Source organism: Vicia villosa, linkage group LG1, assembly GCF_029867415.1.
Source record: "Vicia villosa cultivar HV-30 ecotype Madison, WI linkage group LG1, Vvil1.0, whole genome shotgun sequence".
Taxonomy (NCBI): domain Eukaryota; kingdom Viridiplantae; phylum Streptophyta; class Magnoliopsida; order Fabales; family Fabaceae; genus Vicia; species Vicia villosa.
The window spans coordinates 99,193,861-99,216,740 of record NC_081180.1 but is presented as its reverse complement, the minus strand read 5'-3'; the positions used below and the strand labels follow the sequence as shown (position 1 = coordinate 99,216,740).

At 31.4% G+C, this 22,880-nt stretch overlaps 1 protein-coding gene across 1 annotated transcript; it reads right to left on the bottom strand.

Annotated features, from left to right (window-relative positions):
* Window positions 1-15,805: 15,805 nt before the first annotated feature.
* On the bottom strand, window positions 15,806-20,389 carry LOC131643687 (protein disulfide-isomerase 5-2). Its single transcript, XM_058913979.1, has 5 exons — window positions 20,053-20,389; window positions 18,796-18,899; window positions 18,321-18,691; window positions 16,606-16,907; window positions 15,806-16,320 (listed from the first exon to the last, which is right to left on the bottom strand). Exons 1-5 carry the CDS (start codon window positions 20,242-20,244, stop codon window positions 15,997-15,999), a joined length of 1,293 nt encoding a protein of 430 aa, XP_058769962.1. The 5' UTR covers window positions 20,245-20,389; the 3' UTR covers window positions 15,806-15,996.
* Window positions 20,390-22,880: the final 2,491 nt, after the last annotated feature.

Here is a 22,880-nt window from a genome sequence, read left to right as displayed (position 1 = left end):
ACTATATTTATATGGTTTTTGATTAAATTTAAAGGAGAGGTATATTTTAAAAGTAGGTGGTTTATTATTTTATATAATTAAATGTGCTTTTAATTTCTATAAGAGGGTCGAGCAATGGATGTGTGAAAGATGTATGAGTATTCGTGTCATGAGTCGGACATGTCATCATCTTGATCGTCTGATTCATATTACTCATAGAATAAGGGAGGTCGGGCCACATTGTAGGTTATTTAAAAGAGAGATGTTATATAGTACGAAACGAAACACACGAAAGACCAAAATGATTAGTTCCTGAAAAAACAAATTCTGTTTTTTCTGAAACATGGGTGAGATTAGTGTAATTCTTGCCTTTCTTGCATTTGCCCTTCGTCGCAAATAGTATTTTCCTATTTAAAATCATCTACAATAGATCTTGATACATTCAGCACAAAGGAGAGGCTGGTTTTAGATACAAGGTTGTTAGAGAGAGTGGTCACAACACCTATCTTTACAGTGAATTATATATCCCTTAGTTGTCGCCTTGATTTCTCTCAACCATTAAAAAATTCTTTATAAGATGATCATTGAGTCAGTAGTTGTAGGTGCTTAGGTCCGATGTCACTTCTTCCTCGTTCCACTTTACACATGGTTAAGTCTTAGAATAGGCAGAATTGTAGGTCCAAGAACCGGAAGTTCTTGCAACAACATCACATTTTAGAATGCTTGACTACTTGGAGAGACGCAAACGGTTTTGCCAAGTTAGTTGATAGTTTGTTGGTAAGTTCTAAGTAAGATAATTTGCGTCATAAGGGAGTTTGGATTGAGGAGGAAGATAAAAAATGAGCATTAACATCAAGCAATGTCTCCGCATGGTTGCAAATGGCCACTTCATTGTAGTTGTAAAATTGTTAATATCATATGAAGTGGCATCCTATAATCCAGATACCATGAAGGTTTTAGAGGTTAAATACTCGTACATGCCCCCTCCCTCCATGCCAACCACCTTGTTTTCTGAAGTTACCCTTGTGGCTGAAGTTGACATTATTCTCATATGCATTAAATTGTTTCCCAAAGTGGCATCATGTGGTAAAGATGATTTGCAAGTCCAACACATATTAGGCATGCAATGTGGTAAAGATGATTTGCAAGTCCAACACATATTAGACGTGCAATGTGGAAAAGGTTTTGTTCTTGCAAGAGATCTTTTATGCGGAATCATTCTAGTTGTTAACTTATGCCTAGAATGAAGATGATTGATGAGTTTGGTAGAGTTTGTAGCTTCCGGCACCCCTGACTCCTTTATTAAAATATGACGTTGGGATACGCCCTATTACTGTAGGTTCTGTTTTAAGTTGTTTTGTACCTAAGGTTTCTATAAAAGGAGTCTATAAAGATGTGACACAATACCTCAATGACTTATAGCTTAGGGTTGGGATATTAGATGATGCTTATGTCATTTTATACAGTGTCACACATGGTGTTGAGCAAGCGACATAAAAGAGAGTTCATTGGTAATGCTCACTGTAGATCTCTCAAATGTTTTCAACTTGGGAAACCAATTGGCACTACTGCGCGAGGTAAAGGTGAGATTCCCGTCTATTTCTTTGTGGATTTAGTTTTTCATAATCAGCAGCGAGGATAAGCATATTATGGCAGCCACTAGAGTGCAATAAGATATCCTGTTACGGTCGTTTCTTTTTGCTATTGATTTACACCTTCTTATTCATAAGATCAGAGACAATTGCAATATTTTTCTTTATGGATGTTATTTTAACGATGGTCCCATTATAGGGGATTCAAAGTAGGTGGCTAAAACCCTTGTATTATTATGAAGATGGGTCCAAGATGGGGTCTTGAATTAAATATCCATAGTAATGAGATCTTTTGACCTTCGTATGGTGGCAGTAAAGTTAATAGGAGTTATTGGAGATAAAACTGCATAGAGGTTTTGTTAGTCGGGATAGAAATTTTTTTGGGAGGTTGCCCATAGAGAAAGTTGTCAGAGCTATTGAGTTAATGCATTCTATCCCACAATTAAGAGATCCGCAAAGTAAATTTCTTCTACTTCGATCCTTCATAAGTATCGTCAAACTATTTTTTGCCTTAGAACGTCTCAACTGATTCATATGGAGGAGGGAGCTATTTGGTTTGATGAAGAGTTGCAAAGGGCGATTGAAGACAACGTGGTTGGTGGAGGTTCTTTCTTCGGGGATCTTTAATAGAGATTGGCTATTTTACCTATTAGAGTTGGGTTTGTGTTTTTACTTCGAAATAGATGTTTTCGCGTATGCTTTTGTGGTTTCCAGGGTCCAATTTTGGGTGTTACAATATAATATACTAAGAGACAATGGATATAAGGTATCTACTATGATTTTTACAAAGCTCTGGATGAGTTTAGTAGTACGATTCTAAATTTTAACCTTTGCAGTTTTGCTGGCAAGGACATCGTCCTCCCTAAAGCCCAACATAATTTGGTGAGTATCCTTTTTAGTAAAATTGTTTTGGATATGGAAGGAAAGTTTGACATGACCATCACATATAAAGCACTTTTTGGTTATTTGCAAGCAATGCGTGCTCATGATTTTCTCCTAGTTATTCATATTGATGGGTTAGGCTAGCATATTTCACCAGTAGAATATCGTGCTATCCTTAGATATCATATTATGATTTCCTTGTTTTATATTAATGAGGCTTTCCTTGTTTGTTGTAAGACGTGTTTAGATAGCTTTGAGAAACATAGCTTTTAGATTTCAAATATTAGAACGACTTTGTTATAGATGCCAATTTTTATAAGTGGATGGGAGTGTCTGTAAAGAAATATGTGTTTATGAATATCTTGACTAACCCACAAGAAGGAAGATTGAAACTTAGGCCAACAAATATTCTGGTGTACGGGAGAGTAAGATAGAAACATATATGTGTGGACTTGACTGAGATTTTCCATTTGTGAAATTGATAACTATAAGTTTTATTGTGGGAAAGACAGTCTTCAAATCCGCTTCAAGTAAAGTATTCAAAAATGAAAAAGTGTATTAAGACAATCAATATATTTTTATAAAATTTATATTATTTTCATTTGACACTTTTAAATTCCTAATACTAAAGTTTATGGATCTTTTAAAGAGAATTCGGAAATTCGTGCATAACAATGTTTTGTCTCCTAAAAATATGAACATAATTTTTAAGAAAATTGAATTCATCATTCAAAAAGCAGTTTTGACTTGTTTCAATTTGCCTTCGATTTTTATATGATTCTTCTTAATTTTTAAGTCAAACTCAAACTTAGTTGTTTCAAAAAAATCTCTATATAATTATAAATTTTTAAGTTTTTTTCCATAAAAAAGAATTATATTTTTAGTTCGTAATTGTATTTTTAGAGAATTATTTTAAATGCTAAACATATATAGTTTTTTTATAAAAAAAAAAAATTAAAACAAAAACTATATAATGTTACAAAACACAATATTATCAACATTATAATTTTAATAAAAAGTAAATTTGAAAAATCGTCATTTTGTAAATATCATACTCATATTTTTTTAACTATTTGTTAAAATTTTATCTTTCAAAAATAAATAAGATAGTATCACAAATTTAAATACATGTTTTTGTAATTAAATATTTATGTATAATTAAAAACTGAGATGGGATGCAAGAGAACTCTCAATGACTGCAAGTAGAACTGCCATGGAACTATATGGATAGCAACTCCCACCGGATGGAGATATTTTCACTTTTTTTTCAAGCCGCTTGTCGGTAAGAAAAAGAGACAGCTACTGGACACTACGAGGACTGTAAGCGATCTAATAGAACTGGCTTGTTGAACGGAACGTACTGAGATATTCCCTCCATTTCTTTTTAAGTGTCGTTTTAGAAGAATTTTTTTCCTATTTAAATGTCGTTTTATAATTTAATGTTATAATTTGTCATTTATACCCTTATTTTCTCAATAACTCCACCTCAAATTTTTCAATTAGTTATTAAAAAAAAAAGTGTGTGATTGAATTTATTTGGAAAGAAAAAAATAAATAAGGGTATAATAGGAAAAATAACTCTAATAATCCACTATCTTGGTTGAAGAATTTTTTGCTAAAACGACACTTAAAAAAAACGGAGGAGGGAGTATATCATAATTATATTTAACTAAACTCCAGAAATATAGTGCATAAATTATTATTTTATCTTTATTTATTAAAAGATTAGAAATTTCCATGAATTTTAGTGTTGACAAATATATTCATTAGTTAGTATTTATTTAGAACTTGGATATGTATTTTGTTTTTGATAATGGGTTAATGAATTGGTATAAGATGGAGTGGCCAAATACATTACATTCATTCATAAACTTATTTTATTGTTATTTTTCACCTAATTTAATAATACATATTAAAATATAAATATTTTATGTTTATTATTTGCATTGTGAAAAAAAAAGAATAAAATTAAGAATGGAGTTATCATGAAGACATAAGTAGGTTACTTGAACTTTTAGGGAGTGGGGACTAGAACATTTGAGATACACGTGGCTGCATGTTGTCAATTTTGTTTTTTGGAAAATTATTATTATTAGATATAAATTCTAAGATAATAAAAAAATCAAGAATAAAATGCAAAAAATAATAATACCTTATCTATTTTGAAAATAAACAATATTTCAAAGTTTTGAAAGAAAAAAAATTGAGTTGAAATCATGTTTAATGTTTCCTTTCTCGTGGATAACATGTGTTGATGTTCCAGTTTGTTCTGATACTAACAATTTTCCAGCTAATTCCAGCTAAGTGCATGATCTTACAAAAACAATGTTTTGAAATGTGAACCTCGAATGGTACAAAATGAAATAAATATCTTGATGGATTTTATCAAATACCAATATTATAATATCTTTGGATACCTATTTTTAAAAATATTTAATATTTTCAATTGTTAGAAAAGTTGTTGGAGTCTTTGAATTTTGGATTACTTTTTGAATATCTATATGATACTTTGAATATGTATTTTAGAAGTATTAATTTTTTTTAGTTTTATTAAAAAATTTGTAAGGTATTTTGTTCATAGGTTTTGTTAAGGTGCGATTAGGGGTGACAAAATGCATCCAGATATTTCGTTTGAACTTTAGTGCGGGATGGGTCAAGAGTTTACGTCTGCATTATTTTTTGTGAGTTTTTGCGAATACTGATATTTACATAAAATTTTGTATCTTTAAACTTAAAAGTTACAATGTCTGTAATCCCGCTCTATCGTCACTTTTAGTGCGTGGTGGAAATTTTAAATTTGCACTCTCAAATATGTCTATCTACTCTACTTCTTATGAATTTTTACATGACGACTTTAAACGTGACATACAAATTCGTTTGCCACCCTAAATGCGATACAAACGAAACACAATGTTCACATTGTATTTAATTCTTATATTTTTTTTAAGATATGTTTGTCTAAAAGTTATATTTTTGTTGTTGTGTTAGCAATAATGTTACTACCCCCGGTCCCATTTATAAGAAAAGGTTGTCTTTTTAGATACATTGAACAAATAATGTATTAGAACAATATATTGTTCAAATACATTATTTATTTAATATATCTAAAAAAAGAATATTTTCTTATAAATAGGATTAGAGGGAGTAAAATATTTTAGCTTAAATAAAAACTCAAAAAATTTCTTTTAATTACACGTGTCTTTCATACATTGAGGATATAGATTCATGATGTATTATAAATATTCATTTCTTTACAAATATTTTATATTTATATAATAATATTTAATTAAATCTCATGGGTTCGCCTAGTTGTTGAGACTTGAGTTTTGAGAGTGTATTCCTCTCATGGTCTCATATTCGAATTTTAACTTTGTTCAACAGGACCCCCCGCAAGTGAACGGGCCTCCTAGATTTAGTCGGTCGCGAGATCAAAATACCAAGATTTCAAAGTCCTAACATATATTTCTTTTATAAGTGAAATAATAAGCCTCATTAAAATTCATTCACATAACTACAAAATATTATATTCGAATTCATATGAAATTATTTTGTTCGGACCTAAAGAATTTTGATAAGAGACTGAATATGGGTGAGATAGCAAAATCTAATAACATTTTTTCTGAAGTAATGCTGCTTCCGTGAATGTTACTTAGTTAAGAGAACTAGGAAACATGTATCGAACAATATCAAATATGTTTCTAATAATACAATTTAGTTCTCCATATAATGAAATTTGACCTTTAGTTGAACCACCGATGAGACTACTCTTAAGGTTTCTAGTGTCAATCTCCTAAAGATGCAATTGTAAACAAAGTCGCATTTGATGATCAAGAACTTTTATCATAATGATTCTCATCTCTTCTCTGATCCTAAAGGCCACTAAAAGCTCAACGTGTCTCAATTTTCTTGTGACCGTTCTGTCAAAATTCTAGAGACTTTGCAGTATGGTTATAGAGTTTGGCGCAAACCTGGTTTCACGTAGATATCAAAGTTCATGATATCACATGAACTTTCTTGGTCTACTAGTGCACGAAGAACGTCACGACCTTCCATTGTTGCTCTAATGAGAGTGAGTATGTGGTGGTTTCGAACGTCATTGACAAATTTGATGTCATAAATTAAACAGGTGCATCTCACTTACTTTTCCTTCAGGGTCCCTTTACTAATGGAAATGATATCTCTCGCGTCAGAAAGAGAGTGGTGATTGTCGACAATAAAAATTTGATGAAAATTACTTTTCTTGCTACTAAGGTGCAAGTTTATGGGTAAGTTATCCCAGCTAGTGCATAGTTGTCTATCGGCATAAGCCACGGTGGAGATATCTCCTTACCAATTGAATACCTTTCTGAATGGTCAGTGAATATTTTGAATGAGAGTTAGAGTTGGGTTATCACTTATCCCATGTCTTTTTTAGAGTCTTGAACCTTTGGTCATCACTCATCAAGTGTACGTGTGATATTAAAACACATCATCTTGTTGTGAAGTGGAAGATAAGAAAGTGTTGTATGATTTCCACAGACAACACCAATGATCATGTCTAGACCTAAAGAATCTTGATGAGAAACTTAATTTTGGTGAGATAACAGATTTTAATAGTATTTTCTTCGTCAAGGTTATGGTCGATGTTGTGGTGGTACTTGCAAACACTCTAATTCTCAAATTAGTGACTTAATGCGGTATAGGGAAATATATTAGGTTTTAGAGAATGTGTACATTGATTATAACATTTATTCTCTTTTTAGAGATGGATTATAGGATTTCATTCATCTAGAACATTCTTCATTTGGGGCAAGTGTCATCGAATTGTTGGTGTTGGTTGAAAATATACATGTTAAAGAAGTGTCACATCGCTTAGTTTTATAAAGGAAAAAGGAGTTCAAGGCTATATAATAACTTAAAGTTATTAATTATGAAATGCACCAATCAAATACACTTTAAATTTTCATTTGACTTTTTTTCTCTTATACTCTAGTGTTAGAATATTGCGAGATGTAGTTAAATATTTGTTTTGGAGGGTGTGGGTGTATTGGAAGTCTGACGGTGGTTGAGGATAAATTATGTATTATAATAATCTTTACATAATGCTATTATCTATTTGTTATTTGACAATAGTCGTGTTTTTTCTCTGGTTTTGAATGTTAAGAATAACAAGTATGATTAGTGTGGGGAAGTCCCATAATGATTAGAAATGTGAATACTTAAGCATTTATAAGTGAGAGAACTCACACACCTATCACGTTAAGGTTTTGGATGAGTATGTGGTGTGTCTTTCATAAGGTGTGTTGCTCATAAAGAAATATCTCATTCTAAAATGTCCCCTCGTGTTGAACCTCTAAATCAATCTCCCCACATCTCGACTTGATGTCATAACATTGGAGTTTCCACGTTATATTATTGTGTTGTAATTTTCTTATTTTATTTTCTCTAAGTCGATTTTTTCCAACATATATAACATCTAACGACTTGTCTTCGATCACGTGTCTTGATCAAGTGTATCCCTAAAATGAAACTTAGAGTGTTTCCGGAGTCTCGCACATCTCTTTTAATGTGTCTTTTCTCGAGATCCCTTAATCCAATCGTTCACAAGAATCAATGTTGAGACCGCATCGACTTTTACATAACCAATACCTTATTAAGTCAATATTATCCTCACTTTGGCCAAATAACAACATAAAGAATTGTCTGTCAAACAAATTTTAAAAATAATATGTCGCATATTATATCTATACTAGCAAGATACCCGTGCGTCTGCACGGATAAATATATTTGATACAACATAAAATGTATTTAGGTATACATGTAAATTTGAAATGAGTTAATTAATCATAAAATAAACAATGATCATATAAACTCAATTGTATTAAATAGGTATTATACTGATAGTGACTTGTGAGATAAAAAATTAGTTGTTTACATATGGCTGTTGAGTGTTATCCATTTGATACGGTATAAAATGTACATAGATAAACATGTAACTTTGAAATAAGTTACTTAATTGTAAATGAACAATGATCATATAAAATCAATTAATGTTGATTAAATATAAAATAGGTATTGTGCTGATAGTGACCCGTGAGATGGGAAGTTAGTTGTTTGCACAACTATAGAGTATTATCCAATTTGATATGATATAAAATGTATTTAGTTATACATGTAAATGTGAAATGAGTTACTTAATTATAAAATGAACAATGATCATATAAACTCAACTGTATTAAATAGCTCAATTGTATTAAATAATCGTACAAAAATAATTAAAAAACTCGGGAGATGGAGAAAAAAATTGACATTTGGAAATAAAGATTCTATCTCTCAAATAAAGATAATTGTTGATTAAAATAAAATAGATAAAATGTTCATATAGTGACCCCGTGATAAGCAAAGTTAGTTGTATACACTGCTATTGAGTATTATCCAATTTGATACGACATAAAATGTATTTAGATACATATGTAAATTTGAAATGAGTTACTTAATTGTAAGATAAACTGTGATGAGATAAATTCAATTAATGTTGATTAAAAATAAAATATGTATTGTGTAGATAGTGACCCGTGAGAAAAAAAATTAGTTGTCTGCATTACTATTGAATATTATCTAATTTGATACAATATAAAATACATTTAGATACACATGTAAATTTGAGATGAGTTGCTTACTTGTAAAATAAACAATGATGAAATAAACTCAATTAATGTTGCTTAAAATACTGATCCGTAAGATGAAAAGTTAGTTGTCTGCACGATTATTGAGTATTATCCAATTTGATACGGTATAAAATGTATTTAGATATACATATAAATTTGAAATTAATTACTTAATTGTAAAATGAGCAATGATCATATATGCTCAATTGCATTAAATAACCATTCAAAAAGATTAAAAGGATTTGTAAAATAGAGAATGAAAAAAATTAATATTTAGACATAAGAATTTTGTCTCCCAAATAAGACAATTGTTAATTGAAAATTATATATATTGTTAGATATATGGTATGATAATCCTGGATATCTTCAAGAATCGTGTTTGTTCACTTTCCGAACAAAGTATTTCGACCCTATTTTTTGTCTGGGTTCACGAAATCTTTGCGGGGATAATTCTTGAAGAACGATCTGTTTCTGACAATGGAGAACAGATCAGAATGTAGAGAGGAAGTGTGTAATTTCGTATATCAAATCGAGACCAAAAGACTCCTTATATAGGAGACCAATAATAGAAACGAACAGACACACCTTTTCGGAAAACAGTTATGTCTGTTGGAACGGGTGCAACTATTCAAACGAATCGTTATGTCCATTGGGAACGGGTGCAACTATTCAAATGAAACGTTATGCCCGTTTCTATTATTCATATTCAATTACGCGTTTAGCTCGACGAGCGTGCACTCCGCACTACCCTAACTCGTTTCAAACTTAACGCATAATTGCATTGGCCTGTAGTAAATCATATTACTACCAAAATGCATTGATGATACTAAAATCACCAACAAACTCCCCCCATTTTAGTATAATCCTTGATTTACTTTACAGGTATAACGATCAAACAAATGCATAGAAGAAAATGTCTTACGATTGAATTTTCATCTTAGTACAAATACACATTCCAAATATTCGAAAATCGGGGTGTCATAATGATTGAACCCGTCAATCCATTTGAATATCTAAAGATATAGTACACATATGTTTCTTACAATACTCTACTATTCATACTTGACACTTTACAAGCCATGTGTCCTTATCCATTAATAAGCATATAGGAAGCCAAGTCCAAGCTTCTTGAAGCGACAAAACTTCATGCTCACATAGGTGATCCTTTTAATCTTGCACCTGCATTAGCAATTTTTCAAAAGAACCATTAAGAAGATATACTTCAACCTAGCCATCACTTGCAGATCTGAGCACATACCTTGGGAAGATAAACACAATTGCTCCAATCTTTAACTATGATCTTTCCACATTGAATTCTGCTTCTAACGTTGTATTAGAAGGGAATTGGGTATACCATAGCTAATAGATTTAAATGAACTTTAATCTCATCCCAATTACCGACTTCTTCACTAAGTCTCTAGCTAACCCCTTCGTCAAGTGGTTAGCTAAGTTTTGTTGCGACCGAACAAACTCAATAGATATCACCCCATTCATGATTAATTCCCTAATCATACTATGTCTAATACCCAAATGTCTAGACTTTCCATTGTGTATTTGACTATATGCTTTAGCAGTGTGGCACTGCTATCACAACGGATAGAAATTGGTGATATCGGTTTAGGCCATATCGGAATCTCATATACCAAGTTCCTTAGCCATTCTGCTTCTTTACCAGCGGCAGCTAATGCTAGAAACTCAGATTCCATTGTGGAACTAGTTATACATGTTTGCTTCTTGGAAGCCCATGAGATGACATCCAACTAGCATCCGAATAACCCTCTAACACCGAAGGAAATCCCATATATGACAATCCATAATTCATAGTACCCTTCAAGTACTTGAATACCCTAGTTATCGCATGCCAATGATGTCTACTAGGATTACTAGTAAATCTGCTCAACTTGCCAACCGCATACGCAATATCCGGTCTAGTGCTAATCATAGCATACATCAAAGAGCCTATGGCTCTTGAGTATTCGAGTTGATCCACAGGTTTATCTGTATTTGGCATAAGCTTTTCTCCTGGATCCATGGGAGTACTTACTGGAGAACAATTTTCATAATTGAACTTCTTGAGTATTTTCTCAATGTAATGAGATTTCATAATTATAATCCCCTTATTCTCCCGTTTAATCTTAATACCAAGAATAACGTCCGCTTCTCCCATATCTTTCATGGAGAACTTTGACGACAAGAAATTCTTTGTTTTATCATCTTGATTTTGGTCGGTGCCAAAGATGAACATGTCATCAACATATAGACAAATGAAAACTCCTTTACCGGATGTATCAAATTTGCTATATACACATTTGTCAGCTTGGTTTAGAATGAAACCATTAGACAAAACAACCTCATCAAACTTTTGATGCCACTGCTTCGGAGCTTGTTTCAGCCCATACAACGACTTAACTAGCTTACACACTTTATGCTCATTACCAGGCATTACAAAACCTTCAGGTTGCTTCATATACACTTCTTCTTCCAAATCACCATTCAGAAATGTTGTTTTGACATCCATTTGATGAATCACTAGATTATGAATAGCCGCCAAGGCAATCAACAATCTAATAGTAATGATACAGGCAACTGGAGCATAGGTATCAAAATAATCAATCCCTTCTTTTTGTCTGAAGCCTTTGGTTACTAATCAATTCTTGTAGATGTTTAGTGTATCATCACTATAATACTTTCCTTTTAAATATATATCCAAAATATATTTAATGCATAGCAATCGTCGACGAAATTTTGATTTCTGTTTTCAACAATCGTTGGAGAACCTTCCTCACAAGGTTTTTAACTTGTGAGAATCTCGAATTCTTTATCCTCCGCAATAAGGTTCTCAAAATTCTATATAAGGGGATTTAATAAGACTCCAAATTCATAGTCATGAACCATCTTTAAATGATCTTCATGTGTCTTCTATGTCTTGTTTTGTTTGGTGTATCATACTGATACTTTTATGCATATATGCATTAGTGTTATCGTTTTCAGTTTGCATATAAGAATTACGGTACTGTTACGAGCATACAAAAATTCATGTAGTATGAAACCAGATTTATGATGACGATTCTTGTCCATGAAACTTGTCCAATTTTCTGAAACTTTTAGTCATCTCCTTCACGGTGCTTCCTCCTCCAGCCATGATTATCGGAATAAATACTTTGTTCGTTTGTTAGATATATGGTATGATAATCCTGGATATCTTCAAGAATCGTGTTTGTTCACTTTCCGAACAAAGTATTTCGACCCTATTTTTTGTCTGGGTTCACGAAATCTTTGCGGGGATAATTCTTGAAGAACGATCTGTTTCTGACAATGGAGAACAGATCAGAATGTAGAGAGGAAGTGTGTAATTTCGTATATCAAATCGAGACCAAAAGACTCCTTATATAGGAGACCAATAATAGAAACGAACAGACACACCTTTTCGGAAAACAGTTATGTCTGTTGGAACGGGTGCAACTATTCAAACGAATCGTTATGTCCGTTGGGAACGGGTGCAACTATTCAAATGAAACGTTATGCCCGTTTCTATTATTCATATTCAATTACGCGTTTGGCTCGACGAGCGTGCACTCCGCACTACCCTAACTCGTTTCAAACTTAACGCATAATTGCATTGGCCTATAGTAAATCACATTACTACCAAAATGCATTGATGATACTAAAATCACCAACATATATATATAGGGATAGGATCAAATGACACCAAGGTGTCAAAGTTTAACTTGACACCAAATCTCAACCGTTAAAAGAATTGGTCTAACGGTGATACTAAATAGCCTACTTTTTAGGAGAAAAATATGCTATGTATTTTTTTATTATTATTTTATTTCATTTAGTATCACCGTTAGATCAATTCTTTTAACGGTTGAGATTTTGGTGTCAAATTAAACTTTGACACCTTGATGTCATTTGATCCTATCCCATATATATATATATATATATATATATATATATATATATATATATATATATATATATATATATATATATATATATATATATATATATATATATATATATATATATATATATATATATATATATATATATATATATATATATATATATATATATATATATATACTGTGTTCATCATCACCCGTAAATTGAAAAATTATAATATGTTTTTCTTCATTTCATTCTAATGAGGTTAAATTTTGTATTTATTATACTTAAAAAATAAAAAGAGAAAGAGAAAATGGAGAGAGAAAAAATTAAAATAAAAATGAGAAAGCTTGAGAAAAAAAAGAGAGAGATGTAAAATTTGAAAAATAATTTTGTCACTTGTCAAGTAGGGGTGAGAATAGGTCAGACCGACTAACATGTACCTACGACCCAGCCTACATAGGCCTAAGTCAGGCCAGGCTTTCTATATAAATAGAAAAGGCCTAGACTTTTTTATAAGCCTATTTAGCTAAAAAGAGTAGGCCACAAGCTATATAAAAAGCATTTTAAGTCTATGAAGTCGGCCTATTTAAATAAATATAAATAGTAGTGTAAAAAAATCTTATAAACAATGTCATAAGTTGCTTCCATAAGCTCTCTCAAATAAATAGTATCACAAAATTTATGCTATTAGGTAAACTCAAATAAGTCAATCCAAACAAACATTTAATCTCACTGATTTTTTAATTTGTTAGTCTATATAAATTTGAGTTGAATGACTTATTTATAAATGTTCAAATGAAATACGCTTTTAAATAGGCTAATAAATCAAATATGCATTCAAAAAGATCAGGCTCAGGCCAGAAAAATAAACCTACGATAGACTACAGGGCATTAGGGCAAGCTTAGGCTTTGAATTTTTTAATAGGTCAGACTTAGGCTTGGCAAAGTCTATCTCGACCCAGCCTATTCCCACCCCTATTGTCAAGTTATCGTTAATTTAGAAAAGAAATAATTCATTTATTAGATAATTATTAAATAATCTCTAATAGTATAATACTATTAACATAAAAAACAATTTAAAACATTTAATAGTAATTTTTATTAACTAATTGATACTCCATCCGTCTCATAAAAAGTGTCTTATTTGAATAATGTGTGATTTTTAAAAAAATGATTAACGGTCTGTTTGGTAAAAATAGTGGTTGACTGATAAACTAGCTGATAGTTTATGGCTGATGGCTGATGATTGATAGCTTACAGCTTATAGCTTATGGTTGAGACTAATAAGTGAAAAGCTAATTGAAGTGTTTGGTAAAATTAGCCGATTCAACTAACTTATAAATGTAAAATGACATAAAAGTTATTTAATATATACTTATTTTATTTAAAATTAAACTAAATTATAAAGGATAAAAGTGAGTTTTTGTTAAAATAATAAGGATAAAAAAGAAAGAAAAAATGATAAGTTATAAGCTAAAACACTATTTAAAATAGTGTATGAAAAATAAGTTATAAACTAGCAAAATAAGTTATAAGCTCGTGATGACAAGACTGTTACTAAATAGTCTAAATTATTATTTGAGTTTATAAGCTATAAACCATAAGTTATAAACTCAAAAATTTATCTTACCAAACATACTCTAATTGTGTTGATTTCAATAATAAAACTAATATCATTTATTATAATATTCTTATTAAATATAGTTAATAGAGTAGTTGAATAAAATAAAAGTTAATAACTAAAAATATAATAATAAAAAATAATAATAAATGTTTTATTAGTAGTGTAAAAGAACAATTATTTTGAAATTGAAAAAAAAAATACAAATAAGTTATTTTTTATGGGTTAGGACTTCATACTATGAATAAAAAACAAAATATCTCAACACTTTTACTATTGTAACAAATATATTTTATAAAACCACAACCTTTTTTTATCGTACTACTACCACTCTACCAGTATTATTTTTCATAGTATATTATTATATATATTTAGTTAAGTATATACTACTACTAGTAGTATTTTGTACTATTTCCTATACAAGTTGTTGAAAGACCTATCTACCACCACATAATTTAGACCAGGTGCCGGTGTGTTTATGTTTTTATGTCTATTTTGTCTCTAATTTGATTGTAACCTTCTGCTGGGGCTCATCATGCCCACCGTTAAAAAAAATAATAGGAGCCTCATCCAAAACACTCTTTATTTTAATATGAGTAATGCTATTTAGTACGAAGGAATTTGGAGAAGAAATGCAAGAATGAACACATGTCACTATATTATAGGAAAATTTTTAATTTATTTTTAATTTAATTTCCTTTTTAATAGGAATCATGGGGTGGTGGTGATAATGAATGGTTGAGATTTATTCTTGCCTTTCTTGTTTTTATGTTTTCTTAACAATTAGCATTTTTCTTTTAATATTTATTTATTTTTGCCTTAAATTGTTCTCTATTTCCATCAAAATCAAAAAAACCCTTCACATAGTTCATGAAAAATAGATTTTTTAATGGATATGTAATGACCCCAAGAAACTTCAAGTCAAAGGATTTCAAACCAACAACAACATCCGAAATTACAAAATCTTATCTAAATCAATCAAGTGTGTGCTGTATGTATGAGTTGTCAAGTTTATCATGTTTTTTAACAATTAAACCTTAAAATAAAGACACTTGTTTTTGGCAACTTTACTTAACAATATTTCATTACTATTAATCTTTTTCTTTTAGAAGTATTGATCCTAAAGTGGAGCAAAAATGATTCATATCATCAACTTTAAAACTCTTAATCTTAAAGTGGAGCTAAGACAATAATTGAAGACACTTTCATTTCTTGAAACAATAACAAGCGAAAACGTGCAAATAACAATTTCAGTTTAGCTTGGACAGCACTCAAAATTTATGAAAAATACTAAGACTCTAAAATATTTACACATACCAAAGGCATGGTAATTCTAAAGCCAGTTAATTCAGTGATAATCATTGTATATGTTGTAACTAACTTAGTCTTCTTTGTCACCTTCTTTATACTCTTTACTTTCACCTTCTGTTGTTGAGCTGCTTGGTTGATCCACCTTATCTTGGTTTGCTACTCTCTGATATTCACCACTGTCACCTCCTTTGCCTAAGGTTTGAATCAGCATTAGCACTGCAATCATAAAAACAACTATGTACACCATTCTAATGTCAAAAGATCTATGGAGAAATTGCATGAATGTTGGCCCGCTAAGTGTTTTCTTTATGGTTCTTCCTTCTCTGTATCCTTCTAGAAATTTAGTGATTTGAGTTCCTTGATCCTCTTCCTCGATGTTTTCTGAACCAACAACCTGAAAGTTAACGTAAAAATTGGTATTAGCTTCAATTTTGTTGAACATATTTTCTAACTAATCACTTGTTCCATATAGGTTATGAACATTATGTATGTGTAACTAGTTTTGTCAACTAGCAGATACAATGGCGTTGTAACTGTAACGTGTAACGCTATAGCATAGTAAAAATTTGAACAAATCGCTATTATTCCATAATAAACTATTTAGAACAAAGTTTTGTCAAATAGCGGTTATAGTACTATAGCATAATTTGAACAAACTATTTAAAAATCATAGACTTACTGAAAGATAATCATCTTCTTTATCCCAAACGACCATTTTTGGTAGTTTAGAACTGGTATCGAATTTATCAGCAAATTCATCAAGCTGTTTAACGCCAACATAACCAAATATTAAGTCACGGTTTGCAGATGCAGCACCCCTCAATAACTTAACCAGTTCTTTTGATCTTTCTTCATTTTCATCCTCCACAATAGTCAAAACTATTTTCCTTCCATCAGCTTTTATCAACTTTAGTGTTTCATAGGATACAGGCACAACCAAAGGAATGAGATTTTGTTTTACAAAGTCTTCCAAAAAATCATCTGCTTTATGGAGAAAAATAAACATAGCAAATTAAAAGAATCCTGTAATGATATACCAAAGCTAAAGCATTTTAATAGTCATGAACAAAAGCGAATATTTTCCAGCATAACATTATATGAGTAGGAAAAATTAAATAAAATACAGTTGAATTTAAGAAGGAATGATAAGCTCACAACACCACGGTAGCGTCCAGTGAAGAAAGAAAAGCATTCTAGACTAATCACAAGCATTCGAGTTCAGATTTAATTTAGAAGTAAAAAAAAAAAAAAGTAGTATTTGACTTCTCAAGTCTACGTCGATTCCAACCCTGAAAAAATAAAGTTCTTTCAGATGGACCTAATGTATGTTAAGGTTAGGTTTCAGCTTCAGTTAATTTCTATAGGTAATTTGTCATACCCTATTTGATTTACTAGTAATAACTAGGCCAAAAAAAACTAATGAAACCAAGAGATGGAAATACATGGGGAGGCTATAAATATCACCCGATCTAATGACATAAAAATTGCATATAAAACACCCTTGTCTAACAGCTTTTCTACCACTCCAGTCACGTGAAACACGTCAAAGATTAAAAACAGAGCTTGGTTCCATACAGCCTTACAATTTCTATTCCGCGTAAAATCTGGATGAACTAATTTCCTAACAATAGAGTGCAGATAAAGCGACAAACCTAACAGTAGCAAAAATATTACTTCAAAGTTTCCAAATTATTTTTAAATCCAATCAATGGCAACTTCATGTGTACAAGTTTTTAAGGGAAAATAAAGAAGCAGTAGCCTAACCTAAACTATCAGAAACAACCAGCAAGAGTGTAGTGCTGGCCACAATCTTGCTGGTTGGAGTCCAAATAAATTGTTTAAAAACTGGCTAAGTATTAGTATCAAATGGACCTTAGATAGCGATAAGGTTTGACAAATAAACACGTGATGCAGGCAAGGTCATCATATCATGAACTATGAGTCTTAGAGATGTACAAATCAGTCTTGGGACTCCACCTAGAAGATATAGACTATAGCATTTATGAACTTTGCTGTTTGAAATTGAAATTGATGCCTCTTCGACCAAGTGACGGGGAATTTGTAAGAAGGAGTGTGCTTGGTATTCCTAGGCTCTACATAGTAACTTAAGTCGTAGGAGAGTTAATCTTTGACATATACTTCTAGGTTTCAGCCCACCAAGCATGCCTAACAAAACGAGCTTCTTATAACTTCAAGAAAATAGTTCAATAAATAAATCCAAAACCCTTCATTCGTTCATTCTTAAAAATTAAAAACAAATCGACAACCAGTTAACTATCAAAGTAGAGTATGCCAAAATCAACTCAGTGTGAAAAAATGTAGATAAGTGAGTTATACAAACTAGTATGTACAATAACTGTCAAGTGCCCTTGATCATGTGTGAAATAAACTAACCTTCAAATGGGCCATAAAATGTGTTCCGCTCATTGTACTGTTGATTGAGGGAAACTAAAGCAGGAATCTTATCAAAGTCATATGTTATCATGAGATCCTCTGAAAAATCCTTTGCGACAGAAAACCATGCATTTTTCTTATACTTTATGCCCAACTTTTCTATAACCGAACTGTCCAACCCAAAACCAATAAAAACCGGGAAAAAAGTGCCAGCTTCTTCAACAAAACTATTCACAGCAGAATCTGAGTCGAGAACAGAAACATCAGAAGCAGCAAATTTCTTAAGATAACGAACAAGCAAATCAGCTTTCCTCGGTCCACGGTATTCTGTAGGGACGCCGTGATTAAACATCAAAATGGTTGGATAGGCACTACATCACAGAATGCCCAAAGAAAGCAACACTTAAAACAAGTTAGGAAGAAATAAATTTGGTTCAAACAAACAAATATATAAAAAGGACCAAGGAAAACATACTCAACATCATGTTTTCTTGCAAGGCGGGTATGCTTGTCTGCATCTACTTTTGCTATGAGTATGGGTTCCTTCAAGTTTGCAAGTACAGGCGCAGCTGCATCTAACTGTAAGGCAGAAAAACACAAGCTTCACACCTCATTCAAAATAAAACAGAATTGGCACAAACAAGAATCTCTTATATCACGCAAAACCAAACATTAATGGTCATGTAACATATAATAACTTACAAGGCCTCTTCAGATTAGCTTATTTGAGCTTATCTATTGCCTATTATTGGCATAACTTTTGTGACACTGTTTGGGAGAGATTATCAAAACAACTTATGATATTTTTCATACATATTTTTAACTTATTTTTATAAGTTCTCAAAGATAGTATTTTAAAATAACTTACGGACACCTCCAAGAGTAGGCGTGTAGCAGTGTCCGATACGTGTCAGTGTCCGACACTTGTATGATACCCGTACGACACGTATCAGAAAAGACATAAAAGTGTCAGAAAAGTCCGACAAGTTCTTAAAAAAAAAATTGTTTTTTTCTTTGCTTCGTGACTTTTTAAATTGGTGTCTGACACCCATATAATTCACATACAAATGTGTTGGATAATTTAGACAACTTAAAAAAAAATTGTTTTTTTCTTTGCTTCAAAACACCTTATACATTTTTAAGACAAATCTGGGACCCATTTAAAAGGGTTAAACATGTATTGAAACAGTGTTAACAATGAAAATGAAAGACAATAATTTTGATTAGGATATTTTTAACTCTTTTAATAATAGATGGATCAATGAAGTTCAAATACATGTAGTGGTGTCGGTATCTTATATTTTTGACATTATTGGTGTCGGAGTGTCTTGTCATATCGTATTCTCTCGGTGTTCGTGTCGAAATCCGAGTTTCATAGCTTATAGCATATAGAAAACAACTTAAATGTATTTTATGTTTTGATATAAAAATAGCTTATGCAACGCAAGCTTATTAATAAATGCTTATTTTGATAAACGGGCTATAAACGGAAAATAAGTTGTTTATCCAAAGAGACCCCAGTCTAGCTCTATCAGAGTAATAATGGATGATGAAGTTCAAATTCACCATGCATACTATTCTAACTCCTAATTCGTAAAATACATCAATCATATCCGAAAAATGAATCACGCATTTAGGAAGCAAGCAAAATGGAATTATACCTAAAAAAGAGGAGTTTGTTTGAATGAAAATGGATAAAAAAATAGGAAAGGGGTTGGAAGAGAAAGAGTACCTCGGGAGAGAGACGCTTGCAGTGGCCACACCAGGGAGCGTAGAAATCAACCAGGATGTGATCGAAGGATGAAATGGCGGAATCGAAGTTGGATTCGTCGAGAATCAACACTTTTCCATCGACAGTTAAGGGTTCGGCGGCACGGCAAGAGTGGATCAATAGCACAAGAGAGAAAACAAGCCAAATCTTCATCGTTGGATCCAAACAGATCCTTCTTCTTGGGAGTGTATAGTTATAGGATGAATCACTCTCAGAATCACGGAAGATCTGATTCAAATCAAAATGGTGATACTTCTATTGAGTCATCACTCATCACCCCACCCCATTGCGACCACTGTTTTTTTTATTGAATATATTTATGAGATATAAATTTTGAATTTCATTAAATTAAACTAATTATTAATTTTGGAAATATTATCTTTAAATATATATACAAAAATATTTGTATTGTATTAAATTTTAATTGTTTTTATTTTTAATTTTAAGTTTTAGAATTACCTTATTATATTGTATCATATTATATCGTCAAACACTAAAATGAAATCGAATATGATTAATATATTTTATCATGTCTGTTATCCTACACATCAAAAATGTTTTAAATGCATTTCTAAGGATGATGATAGATTATTAGAAGTTTAAAAAAGCAACAAAGACTAATGTAAATGTGTGAGAAAAGAAAATGTGATTAGCTTATTTTGATGTCATACATGTGGGCCAAGAATTTTCTACCTATTAAAAGAAGTTTCTTATCAAACAATATATAACTTGAACATGTGTTTATAAACGGAGAAATTCTCACCTTACAAGTCAGTTTTGTAGAGTTTAGTTAGGCTCAACCACAATTCTTAAGATGATATCAAAGGTTTTACAAGTCACTTACAAGTCGTTTTTCTAAGGTTGAGTTAGGCTCAAACACAATTCAAAAGTGTTTTTAACCTCTCTATTTGATAAAACTCCTTAAAGCTCTTAGAAGGACCAACAAGGTATTTGTGTGATTAGTAAACGGTGTTCCCAAATATTTATGAGGCTTATATAGTGTCTAATCGATTAAGACTCATAGCCAATCGATTAGAACAAAGTTTAAAGATTCTAAATTGATTATGAACACTCCTGATTGATCATAGGGTTTCTTTTTTAGAAATTAGGGTTGTCGTTTTTATGAAGCACATAGTCTATTTGACCTAATGCATAATCGATTATGAGCATTAAAAACCCCATGGATATTTTTTTAAACCAAATTTCTCACCTATAAATAGAAGATTCTCCTCACTTTCAAACTACACCAGAAAACAAGTTTTGACACACTTTCTCACTCTCTACTCCATTCCTTTTCATTTCTCTCATTTTCACTAATTTTTCTTAGTACTTTAAGAGTGAAAATATCAGTGATGATGCTCTTGTGTATTCTGGTGTTGAGATATTACTGTAATTTGTGCAAGAGTAAGTTATATGTGGTGTAATATATTTTGTGAGAAGTCATTGTTTGCTTTGTAAGCTTAGCCAATAAAATATTTCGTTTGGTTCGTGAGATTATTTGTGAAAATCTCAGTTTGGATCGTGAGCTTCGTCAGGCATAAAAGCTCTAATTTGGTTCGTGAAATTGTCCATAAAAATATTTGTTTTGTTTGTGAGACGCACCTCATGTAAAAACTCCCATTTGGTTCTGAGATTAGTTTGGTGTAAAATCTCGTGTCTGGTTTAGAGGATAGCTAGTGTAAAAACTCCAGTCTGCTTGTAAAAAGGTTTGTGAACATAGTATGTGAAAAGCTCACATATTTAATGAAAACTCTCAAAAATAAATTCTTAGGGAGATAAGTAGGACAAGTGGTTAGTACGAAATTCTATAAATCTCTGATGTGATATTCTTATCCCTTATCTCTTATTATCTATGCTAATTGTTTATTTCCATTGTGCCTTCATCTCGTATTTACTCTATTTTTATTCACTCTATTATCTATTATCTACTATTTGTTCTAGTTTTAAATTATTTTAAATAATTGCTCCTACCAAATAATTTTTAACAAAACATCATTTTCAAAGGAACACAATTCACCCCCTCAATCCCCTCTTGTATTTGGAGTCACTTGTCCAACAAGGTGTTATGATTATTGAATTTGACATCTTGATCTCACAAAGATAATTTTGATAGAAGATATTGATCATTTCTTCTTTTTGAAAAATGAAGATTTCACATAATACTATTTTACATATTGTGTTGTCATCATCAAAACCTACAAGGTCATTTGGCGGTTGTAGATTGTTGTACCTACAAGCACATAGATTCACATCATAGACGGGAATGTCATAAAAAAAACTAGAAGACAAAAAATTCAAATGAAAAAATCTAATAAATAAGTAGTGGAAGTAGAAACTGAGATTGCAATTGTAGAATCTAAGACTCTTGCTCATCCAAAACAAAAAGTCCCTTGTCTGTGACATATTTCAACCAGCCTCTCGGAATGTGGATCCTCAATACAACAAGAAATGGAAGAAAAATGTAACATCATAAACGGAATCACACAACTCATTAACAGAAGTGACACTCAATGTAATTGGGAGTCTAATAAACATCATAAAGTAACATATTAGTTGAAGAGATAAAACCAAAACTTGCTAATGGGATATGTGTACCATCAAGAATCATAAAAGACTTATATGAAGAATGATTTAAATACGCAAATTAACAATCATCATATGACATATGATGTGATGCTCTAGAATCAAGGATCCATATAGAAGGATGCATACCTGACAGACTAGAAGAGATTGAACCTTTAATAGATGGGGTAGACATGGCATGTGCCTGAGTGGTGAAAATCATTTGA